Raw genomic sequence first — 12314 nt, 5'->3', positions numbered from 1 at the left:
GATGGGGGGGGGGTGAGATCTCTGGGGTTAAATCCTTTCCCTACCTCTGGGTCTTATTTGATGAAAAGTGTTTATGGGCCCCTTTATTAAAAGTTAAAAGGAACGCTATGGCTAGGGCAGTGGCCTCTGTGTCTCACTTTGCTAGCCGTTTGGGGACCATGCCTATTAAGGCATTGATCAAAATCTACCATTCTAAATGTATCTTCCAGGCATATTACAACAGTGTATCTGGGGCTATAAAGAGGCCCCCGAGCTACAAGTAATCAAGAATAAGTTGTTGAGATGCCTACGCTTGGTGCCCTAGTCGGTGGCCTCCTTTGTTGTGCATGAGGAGTTAGCGGTGGGATACATCTCTGATCTGTTAACTTAGCCATCCTTACTCAGCTGCGTTTCAATATGGTTAAACCTAGAATTGGAGCTGAACAGGGCAATCTTGAAGGATCGAAAGCATCTTGACAAGGCTGATTGTATTCCATGGCTAAATTATATGAGATCAGCCAGATTTAGGATGACGTTGTTTCACCTCTAATTTTATTTTATTCTTACCCAGTACGATTTTTTAAAGAATTTTAGTATGATTACCTCATTCTTCTTTTTTGCATGACTTTGCACTTATGTATCATGTTTCTTTGAACATAATGCACTGTTTGTGTCTTTTGTCGTTGTACGTAACTACATAAAGATCTGGTTCTTGTTTTAGAAGGCCCATACTCCCAGTGGTAAAAAGTGCTGTCTCCCCAAGAAACAGTAATACGTTGTTTTCCATATAGCACTCCATTGCATGTCTGCCATGTGTAAGCTCTGTGAATCACAAATGTTAGTACTATCCAATTTAATGGTGCACCATTTAAAGACCTCTGAAGGATGGAAGGCTGATGTGGATGCACTGTGCAGCAAGTGTGCAGCTAGTGCACTACACATAGCCCATTTGTTGAAGGAAGGGAGAATTCCCATTATTTATTAGCATACATACATCTCTGAGCAAAGGGCACAATGCCTCCTTGTGCATCGTAATCCACAGAAGTCTTCTTTGCTAAAGAAATATAAGGTGCTATAGGAAGGGAATGCAAGTGCAGGGCTGGCTTTAGCAATGGTGTGTGACAATCTTTGTTGTGTGCCCCCTCCCCCCAAAAAACACCTTCTCCACTAATTCCCTCCCTACCACACTCCACCAGTGCCCCTCAGCGCCCCATGGTGTCAGATCAATTTATATCACACTCACAATCTAAAAACCCAGTAAATTATATGTGCGCAAATCAGTTTATAGGAAATAATACTTGTAGGCAGTATATTTTAAAAGTATTTAGTCTGATGAAGCAAAAACTCAGGATTTAAAACGTGCCACAGTGACTGACTTTCCTAATAAGAATGCATTTTTACCTAAGTGAACCCTAGCAACAGTAGGATAATGAAACACTACGTGAAAAAATAACATTCTAAACTGCCTGGATCACTTTAATGACAGTTCTTAGCTCACAAGTAACTAAAGGATTTCTGTGATAAAAGCAGTAACCTATTGAGATATCCACTAAAGAGAGAATTGGGCCCATATTTATACTTTTTGGTGCAAAACTGCGCTAACGCAGTTTTGCATAAAAATGTTTACCGCCTGCTTGCTTCATTCCAAAGCGTCAGCCGGACGCCAAATTCATTCAGAAAAAATGACGTTAGCCGGTTGAGGGTAGAGGTAGGGGTGAAGGGGGTTTTGCCTCAAAAAATGATGCTAGGCCTAGCATCATGTCAGGACGCACAACCATCAATAACACATGACTCCTGTCTTAGCAAAGACAGGAGTTATGCTCACCAACCCAGTGGCCAGCACAGGGGACCAGTGTCCCCTGGGCATGGCCATTGCACCCAGTGTCATGGCGGGGGCCCCATGTCAGGATCCCCAATGGTACTTAAAACATTTATTTTAAATACTTACCAATACTTACCTAGGATGGGGTCCCCATCCTCTGCTGTCCCTCTGGTGTGGTTGGGGGTGTTCCTGGAGCTTGGGGTGGGCACCGGTGGGCCCATTCCATGATGTTTGACCATGAAAATGGGTCCACAGGTAGTCTAACGCCTGGTCTGACCCAGTCATTAAATAATGGCGCTAAGCAGGCTTGGTGCCATTATTTAGGCCAGCCTCCCACCCGTGCACCATTTTTGCACGAGGGGATACGTATGGTGCTACAGGCTAGGAGTCATTTTTTGGACAGGAACGCCTACCTTGCATCTCATTGGCAGAAGGTGGGTTCAGGCATCCAAAAAATTACGTTAGCGCCTATATTTTGATGCCAGACGGGTCCAGCGTCAAAATATTAATATGGAGCTAAGTTTACACCGTTTTTGCATTAAACAAAATGATGCACAAATGGCGCAAACAGAGTATACATATGCCCCTTGGTGTTTTGTGTGGTGCACGTTCTTTGCAGCACGCATATGAACACACTGTGCTACATAATCATGAGTGGATACTGTCAGTAGACTAAACTCAATCTTTCTCCAGCAGGAACATTTATCACCAAAGTTATCTTGACATTTTAATTTTTGCTTGAAAACAACTCAATACATAAGGAACTCTGCAGCAGGGTGCTTTTTAACCTCGTGTTACTTCTAAACACAGCGCTCCCCCAGATCAGTGCCAGGTGCGTCTGCACCAGCCGCAGCGCCCTAATTTTGGCCCTGTGCAAATGCTTTAGGGTCGTATTATAGTTTGTCACCTTTTATAGATCAGAATAGTGCTGCATTGCCGAAAGACAGCCAAGCATACCGTGGCCAAAATATCAGCCTCAAAGAGATACACAAGTCAATCTTAATAGTGGCTTTTAGATATATAAATCCTTAAATCCCTGACTGGGAATTGTAGACATCGATTTCCGCATCTGCAGCCATAATCACTAATTCCCGGCACTTTAAAAAAAAACTATCATGATGCTGTAACAGACACAGGCCTGTACATCCATAAATGTGCATTGGAGGGAGTAGGTCCAGAGGATGCTCGGAATCGGTAATTATAGTAGCCCAACAGCCTGCAGCCTACAGTTCATCAAGAAGAAAGATCCATTTCCAGGGCCAAGGGGGGGTTTCTAGTCAAATGCTAAAACATAGGGCCAGATTTATGGGCATCTAGCACCACCTTGCACCACATTGACGTCATTTATTTTGACGTTAATGTGGCCCAACAAGGCCAAAATCCCTGCTCCGAATAACACCACTCTGTAACCCTTTGTGCTACATTATGCCTGCACCAGGCATAATGTCTGCAAAGGGGGCGCTTCCCCGTTAGGGGAGCCAGTAACATGGTGCAAGGAAATCTATGAGATTTCCTTGCGCCATTTATTACGGCACCTTTAACGCCTGCCCAAGAGCATGCGTTAAAAGGGGGCTTCCATTCTTTAGGATTGGCCCCTATGTACTCTGCAGGAGTAACGCCAATATTTTGGCTCTACTCCTGCACAGTACATCAATAGTGTCATAAAAAATTACACTATTGCCCCATACCCTGCGCCATGGTGCGCCGTCTTTTAAATACGGCGCACACATGGTGTTGTTAGGGGGGTGCCTAGGGGCGCAGGTAAGTGGCGCTGCACTTGGTGCAGCGCCACTTTCCATAAATCTGCCCTATAATTTTCCCATAACCTTTTTGGACTATACATCCTGTACTTTTTGTCTTAGTGCATTCTAGTGAAATCCTATGGCTTTCTCATAGTAAGAGTGAAAAATTCCTACAAGAACAGGAGGAAAAGTATAGGGGAAATTTCTGCTAGAACAAACCAGTAGGATTCAGAAAAGAAAGTATTATGTTGAGCTACGACAGCAGTAAGAGAATAGGATAAGGAAGTAATCACAAGGTAATTCTTAGGAAACCTGTAATGAATGTTTGGATCCTATATAAACACGGCATACAATTATCCTATAAGGTGTCTTCATTCTAATCGAAAACCTACAGGCAATACAACTTAAAGGAATATATACTACACATACTACCATATGTTAGATGTAATTGCACATTGGGTATTTAAGCGACGTTGTAATTCTTTTCTCACCTCCATCAAGAAATAATTGTGTGATTCCTCCCCACTCCCATCACATTCAGTCCCTGTTACAAAAAGGTAATCTAGTAAAATTATATCAGAAAAAGGAAGGTGATATCAAACTGCTCTTACGACGTGTTTATACGTCATGGGCACGAGCCACAAACAGCAAGGCCTGGTAGACATTTGACAATATATATAGCACTAGCCTGCACAGACACCCTGGCACTCACACCGGCAGTCTGAGGGTTCATGATGCTGGTTAGTCGTCATCAATTATTTCTTTGTATGAATGAAAATGTGTTTTTTTTAACTGAAAGTCATGTTTTTCATTTAGGCATTTAGGGGCATATTTATACTCTGTTTGCGGCGAATGTGCGACAAAATTTTTGACGCACAATCGGCACAAACCCTGCCCCATATTTATACTTTGATGTCCGACCCCGTGGGCGTCAAAATTCCACCATGTGCGTCATTTTTTGGAAGGGGGAACCAGCCTTGCGTTAATTATATGCAAGGTAGGCGTTCCCTTCCAAAAAATGACTTTAAGGCCTGTGCCCCTTATTTATACTCTGGCGTCATTTTGACGCACAGGAGGGGGTGGGCCTTAAAAAATGGCGCACAGCCTGATGGACGCCGTTTTTTTAACGCCTGGGTCAGGGCAGGCGTTAAGGGACCTGTGGGCTCGGAAGTAGCCCAGAGGTGCCCTCCCCTGCCCCCAGGGACACCCCCTGCCACCCTTGCCCACCCCAGGAGGACACCCAAGGATGGAGGAACCCATCCTAGGGAAGGAAAGGTAAGTTCGGGTAAGTATTTTTTTCCGATTTTGTTTGTGGCATAGGGGGGCCTGATTTGGACCCCCGTACATGCCACTATGCCCAATGACCATGCCCAGGGGACATAAGTCCCCTGGGCATGGCCATTGGGCAAGGGGGCATGACTCCTGTCTTTGCTAAGACAGGAGTCCTGTCAATGGAGGTTGGGCGTCAAAACAAATGGTGCAAATCCGGTTTGAGGCCTGAATTTTGCCTTAGACCTGACTTGTAAAAAAATTTGACGCACAACACCCATTTTCCCATACGCCGGCACTGCCTGGTGTGAGTCATTTTTTTTTACGCACACCAGTCCGCAGCGCCGGCTAATGTCATTCCATAAATAAGGCGCCCGCATGGCGCGTTGGAATGGCGTTGGCCGGCGGTAAAATTTTTGACGCACAACTGCGTTGGCGCAGTTGTGCGTCAAAAAGTATAAATATGGGCCTTAATTGCACTAAATGGCATTGTGTATGCATGAGTCACTTGTTATATTACATGTTTTAATGTTGGTCCCTCATTTGCAAAATGCAATAAAATGTTAGTTTTATGTTTTGAATCACAATTTTCAAATAATCTATAATTATAATATGCACACTGAGTCTCATTGGGCAGACAAAGTTTAGCAGGTGGTTAAAGGTCGCCAATATTTGTTAAGTGCAATCAATGCATGCCAGCCATTTAATAATCTTCCTTGTTGTCACGCAGTGCAGGGTGGTTTCCCATTGACCTTTGTCGGGTTAGTCTGGTACCAATGTGATGGGTCAGTGCTATTGATGAGTCTGTCTAGTTTTGTGCAATTTACTTTGTTACTGTGGGGAATCCCTTCTGTGACTGAGCTGGTGTGGGACTCAAGAGGTGTATGTTTGTGTCTTTGTGACATTACCTCCTTCAATGAGTGGCACGAAGGCACTCAAATGGAGAAGTCTACCCTCAAGAAGACCCGGGCACGCCTTTACCTCATTACCTTTCCCATAAGCCCCTACTTAGAGCTCACTCGCAAGTGGGTGTTACATTTCAATAAGGAGAAAGAGCACTGGCTTATGCGATGGGCAGAAATTCCCCTGCATGAAACAAACACCAAGGCCCATGGTTAAAGTGTTTCCAAAAGAGGTAGATCACTGGCTTGTGGGAAGTCCCTTTGCCAAGACAGGTCATGCAGTCGCAAATAACAGATGAGTGGCTCTAATGGTATTCAGCTCTACTTGAGCTAAGTATGGCCGACAGTGGGTTCAAGAAACCAGGCAGATAAATATTTTCAACACTATTATAATGAGCTGAAAGTGGATGTCTAGAAGAAGTATGTAGAAGATTTTTTGGATGGACCCGTTAAATTGAGCAATAAATACCAGCAAGGGGAGGCAATGTCTTCTGATATCCTTTGCTGAAAGACTTGTAGAGCAACGAGAGAACTTTAGTGTTGTGGAAACAAAGCGAGTGGATGCTACAACTTTAAATCATCAGTTTCACTTGAAAGATGAGATGTTCCGGAAAACAAAAAAGAGGTAGATAGATAAGTATTAAAAATTCCCTGAAGAGCAGCCTGCATTGGCATTTGGAGGGGCTTTTAATTAACCTTGCCATTTATTTTGTTACAAGAAAGTGAACGATTGTCCTTTCCAAGCCAGTTGTGTTAGAAGGCCATTTATATGGCTCTAGCACTGGGCATGTGAGGTGGTGGGATGGTCAGAATAGCGTGTTCCGTTGTACCTGTAGGGCAAGTTTGTGTGAAGAGCCAGTTATGTCACTTAAGAAGCTTTGCTTTGCTAAATAAATAGTTTTGGTGTCGTATTGCTCATGTGGGGATGCAGTCTGCTGTCTACTATGAATTGTTGCTAGTACATAAAATTAAATGTAAATCGTTTATAAAACTTACATTACAGCTAATTTTCTCAAAAGCATTTATTTGTGAGAACAAGCCGTTAATTACACACTGATTTCAAAAGCTTCACACCCTCAATTAACTAGCACTCACAATTGGCCACATTTTTATTCAGACTTCAGATATGTAAAGTATGATTATGTCAAACTAGGGAAAAAGGCCACACTGAAAAGAGACATTACCAGATTTTAGGTCTTGAAAGGTGCGCCACCTGCATCCATTTTCATTGAACATAAGGAAATGAAGGAGGGTTTTTCAAAATGAAAACCATTACACAATGAATAGCGACATATTCAAAAACTCCTTCTTCTTAGTACTGCTGCTTATCGATAGAACATTGTCAAAAGTAAATATGCAATGATGTAGGTTTCGTAAGATGAAAATACTTACCTGATGTTGCGTAAAGGAGCGTAGCTATTCAACAACAAGCCCTTCTTTCGTTTTTATTTTAAGATATATGATTCTAAGTTGTCGCCCGTTTGCCATCTTAAAGCAACTGGGAAATGGGTAGTAGGAGTGATACTGTGAGATGAAAGTCACATGGCACACAGAGATGAGTGAAGAAGAAGGAATATAAAAGGGGAAGATAGGGAAGATTGTGAGAGTTGTCACAATGGGTAATGCCAAAAAGAGATCAAATTTTAAGTTGAGATGTATTCAGTGTGGTCTTCTCAATTCAGTGTGTTACCTTTTGTCTACTTAATCCCGGGGTGATTAGAATGGGAGGAAGAAAGAATACTGAGAGGGAAACAGTAGAGGGACAATTGAGTGTGTGGCTGGCGGTATGGTACACAGGGAGGAACAGGTGACCTTAAATTGTCCAAATATGGAGGAAAGGAGAAGTGAGGTATTATTACGGTTTTGAGTTCATAATACTTTTTAAATTCATGATACCACAAAACAAAAGTTGAAATATACATTTGAAAATGATTTTCTTTGACTGTTTAACACATTTCAGTGTGGCATGATCATTTACATTAAAACATTAATTTTATTTTCTCATTTTATAGGTATGGATCTCATGCATCATTTTACACGTACAAGACGAGTGTCGGCAGAACGCTTCCACTTTTTTATATTTATGATTCATACCTAACTCCACCAGAGTCTTGGGCCAACCTCCTCACTACATCTGGATCCCACTCCATCAGGAACACACCCTACGACTCAGTCTTTATTGCCTTGCTGGTGGAAGAGAGCCATAAGCAAGATATACTCTCTGCTGGGTTTGATGGGATGTACACTTACTTTGCTTCCAATGGATTCTCCTTTGGCTCCTCTCACCAAAACTGGAAGGCCATCAAGACATTCTGTGATACCAACAATCTCATGTTCATCCCCAGTGTTGGTCCGGGATACATAGACACCAGTATCCGTCCATGGAATAACCACAACACCAGAAACCGTGTCAATGGCAAGTACTATGAGACAGCACTCCAGGCAGCACTTACTGTAAGACCAGAAATTGTATCTATTACCTCCTTCAACGAGTGGCACGAAGGCACTCAAATAGAGAAGTCTACCCCCAAGAAGACCCTGGCACGCCTTTACCTTGATTACATTCCCCATGAGCCACACTTATACTTAGAGCTCACTCGCAAGTGGGCGTTACATTTCAATAAGGAGAAAGAGCAGTGGCTTATGTGATGGGCAGAAATTCCCCTGCATGAAACAAACACCAGGGCCCATGGTTAAAGTGTTTCCAAAAGAGGTAGATCATTGGCTTATGGGAAGTCCCTTTGCCAAGACAGGTCATGCAGTCGTAAATAACAGATGAGTTGCTTTGAAGGTATTCAACTCTACTTAAGCTAAATATGGCCGACAGTGGTTTCAGGAAACCATAGGCAGATACATATTTTCAACACTAATGTAATGAGCTGAAAGTGGATGTCTAGAAGAAGTTTGTTGATGTCTAGAAGAAGTATGCAGAAGAGTTTTTGGATCGACATGTTAAATTGAGCAATAACTACCAGCAAGGGGAGGCAATGTCTTCTGATATCTTTTGCTGAAAGAGTTGTAGAGCAACAAGAGAACTTTAGTGTTGTGGAAACAAAGCGAGTGGATGCTACAACTTTCAATCATCAGTTTCACTTAAAAGATGAGATGTTCTGGAAAACAAAAATAAGTTGGATAGATAAGTATTAAAAATTCCCTGAAGCGAACCTGCATTGGCATTTGGGGGGGTGCTTTTAATTAGGTCCCCTTTTTTCTTGGGGCTTCTTCTATTGTGCCTGTGTATGATACCAAAAGTCTGCATCTTTACAGTATGGAATTTCAAAAGGTAAAGTGCAAGTATTCCAAGTATTAATCTACGCTCTCCACAGATCACCTGAAGCTATTCTTCTTACAGGAATGGAATGGGACATTTTATATCTTTCATCCCTCTATTGATCGTCGATCAATGCTCCTCTAAGACGATTTTACTCCTGACTATGTACATTTGGCAGGGAGGGCGAAGGGGTGGGGGCGGAGGGTGCACCTACAACAGTTATTCAATAAAACTTGTTTCAAATCTTCATCTTTAAATTTGTGTTTCATATTATCCATGTGCGATATAGAGCTCGAAAGCTAATTAAAGGTAATTTTCCACAAAGAGATACCTTCCAGCATAAATATTTGAAACAATATTACTGGTGCAGTGATTTAAATGAAGTGGAAAACCCTTAAGGTAATCAACGATGAAAAGAACCTGCCCACATCCATACCCATTTCACACCATGACTGTCAATTAGAGTTCATCAACGGTAGTAACTGTAACCGGTTTGCTGTGCTCGTAAACTGCATGTGACACTTGTTTTGCAGTGCAGAAGGAAGGAGTAATTGCTCTTGGATTCCTATTTTTTAAAGTTATGCAGATTATTTGCCCCAAAAGGGCGTGCATCAGTTCAGTGTTAAGCAATCATGGCTGCTCACTTAGGGGCATATTTACAAGCCTCTTGCAGCAAAATGCATAATTATTTTTTACGCTAATGTGGCATTAAGGAGGCAATTTCCACACGCCATATTTACAAAGCGGTGCAATATATGCATTGCACCACTTTCTAAACCCTTGGGCCACATCATGCCTGCGCCAGGCAGAATTTATGCAAGGGGTGGGCGTTCCCACACAGGGAGGCCCAAAAAAATGGCGCAGTGAAATTTACTAGATTACACTGCGCCATTTTTGGCATCATTTGCTTAGGGCAGGCATGAAAATGACACACCCATAATCTCCTGTGGGCCTCCCTGTGCTTTTCTGGACTAGAGTTGAAATTTTTGGTGCTAGTGCAGCAAAGCGCCACAATACCGCCAAAAATGTTGACGTTATTGTGGCCCCCACGTGCCCTCCATTATGGGGGCACGTGGGGGCGCAACAAAAGTGGCGCATCACTGCTGATGCGCCACTTATTTGTAAATATGCCCCTTAGTGACCTGCTAGATTATTGGATGCCTGCAGTACACTCTTCGCTCCTGTCGCCCAATCAAATAAACTGTTGACTACATGAGCATGCCAGATTACTCATTCGCCACTTGGGTGCATGTTCTTGTGCTTTCTGCCTGTTGCACAATATCCTGGTGCGAAAGGTAGCCAGTGTCATGGGGCACTGTCTACAGCAGCAGATGACATCCAGGGCACCAGAGCAGGGCTTGCATAATCTCCCACCAGGAGCAGGTACCAGCGGTGTGTCAGGGGTATAGCTGTTACAGAGTCAGCTAGTCCAGTTGCACCGGGGGCCAGGTGTATCTAGGTCCCAATAGCACAATTACCATTGCCTTTAACTACCCAACCAGGTAACAGGAACTCACTTTTGTTGCTTGTATCAGGGCCTAATGAATCCTTGCTGTACCACTAGTATGAGGGTAAAATTTACTTTTCAAATGATAAACCTAGGTAGATCAGAACAACTGTGATTAATCCTGATTTCTGAGCCCACAAACCCCACTGTGCCTTTTTCAGTGCATATGATCAGAATGTAAACTTCATATGCAATAGGTGAGGTCAAAACAGGATAGCAGGAAAGCTCTTAACAATGTCTGACTGAAGAAATTATGCACCTTTCATTCTTTTTTTTACGGTCTGAATTAATAAATGGCTTCAACGAAATACCCTGTTTCAGATTATGGAATCAGAAAGGATTTCTAGTTTAATTTCAGTAAAGTCGTTTGCACCGGTCTGGATTGTTCTCTGGGTCCCTCTAGTTAAAGGAGTAGCCAACATAAATGAAGCCATTCATACGACTGATCAAAGAACAAGAACAAACCCCCTGGCCGGAGCCACGATTTAGTGAGTGAGTGAATAGGGCATTGCACAGCCTATATAACGTGAAATAATGGGGTAAATAGATAGTCGCGCATGGGGAGCAGGGTACTAGGAGTGGGGGCAACCTTGGTCAGGACTCTCCGAGGCACAGTGGAGTGCACAGCGTGCAGCCTACCCTCACAAATGGATTCTGTGTATGTCAATTCCATAGTATCTTGCACATAGCAACAGGGCCCAGGCACTAGTGTGTGGGAGGCTGTCATTTAAGAACATGTGTCTCAAAGTGTAGCCACACCCTCCTCCCCTCTCAGGGCTGATCGCGTATCATAGTGTCTGCCTCTGCTGAAGACCACCTGTGCATAACCTGGAGTCAGCAATCGATCGCAGGGGGTTGCGAGGCTTTCCAACCCATGGCAATCAAGCATTTGAGGACCAATGCAAGATCCACCAATTTAAGATAGAATTTATTGCACTTGGTGCGCTTAATGATCCCAAAAAGGCACAGAAGTGGGTCGGGTGGCAGAAGTATGTCCACCACTGTTGAATTGTCCATCACTTAGGGCCAGGCATGTGCCAACGGTAGGCATTACTAAACCATGTGCATAAATGTGGCATTGGCGTGGCTGCAGCACAGACAAGCTGAGGAAGTCCTCGGAAACATCGCATACAGGCTGTGTGGTGTAAGGAATGTCTGGCATAAATAATTCAATTGTGTAAACTTCAGCCGCACATTCCGAAAAATGCGCTTTATCTGCTCCAACTCCCGTAGCCCACTGCTTAGGAGTCAACTCGTCCCCAGGGAATCGTCCCATTTGCATTTACCATGTTGTGCGTATGTCTGATCTCCTGCCCCCAGTTCTGCATATAATACTGAAGCTGCTCTGCTGCCCAACCCGTGCATAAGTGTGCTTTCAGTTTGTTTTGCCCCACCACCCATGTGTCACCAATCACCTGCACGAGTGAGGTGTGCACCAGAAACAGACTGGGCCAAGATCATGGACTTCCTGCAGGCCCTGAAATGAGAGCAGGGCACTGTCCCCACAAAGGTCACCTATTTGCTGCATCCCTGGTTCTCGCCAAGGCGCCTGATCGTGAGCTCAAAGCAGAGCCCTGGTGTCTGGTAAACCCCACAAGGGAAGCTGTGGGGCATAGGGATCCCCGATCTTCAGGTTTGCATGTATCTGTTCTAAACTTGCTTTGCTACACGTGCTAGTCTTCCCATCCCACAAGTTGGTCCCCCCGGCATGAGCAGCCAGTCTGATATGTCCAAGGTGCCTATGTCAGCCTTCACCAGTCTACTTTTAACCATCCGATTACCCACTATCCAGCACATGGGCCACTGCAACTGCGCAGCAGGG

The 12314-nt window shown here is 43.8% G+C and overlaps 1 protein-coding gene across 1 annotated transcript in view; it reads left to right on the top strand.

Annotated features, from left to right (window-relative positions):
* MANEAL (mannosidase endo-alpha like) overlaps nt 1–9306 on the top strand; it is a 165772-nt gene extending 156466 nt beyond the window's left edge. Inside the window, exon 5 of the mRNA XM_069223984.1 lies at nt 7727–9306. Within this exon, the coding sequence (XP_069080085.1) occupies nt 7727–8363 (637 nt within the window). The 3' untranslated portion in view covers nt 8364–9306. The remainder of the gene's footprint in view (nt 1–7726) is intronic.
* Nucleotides 9307–12314: the final 3008 nt, after the last annotated feature.

This window comes from Pleurodeles waltl, chromosome 3_1, assembly GCF_031143425.1.
Source record: "Pleurodeles waltl isolate 20211129_DDA chromosome 3_1, aPleWal1.hap1.20221129, whole genome shotgun sequence".
In the NCBI taxonomy this organism is placed as follows: Eukaryota; Metazoa; Chordata; class Amphibia; order Caudata; family Salamandridae; genus Pleurodeles; species Pleurodeles waltl.
This window is presented reverse-complemented; position numbering and strand designations above follow the sequence as displayed.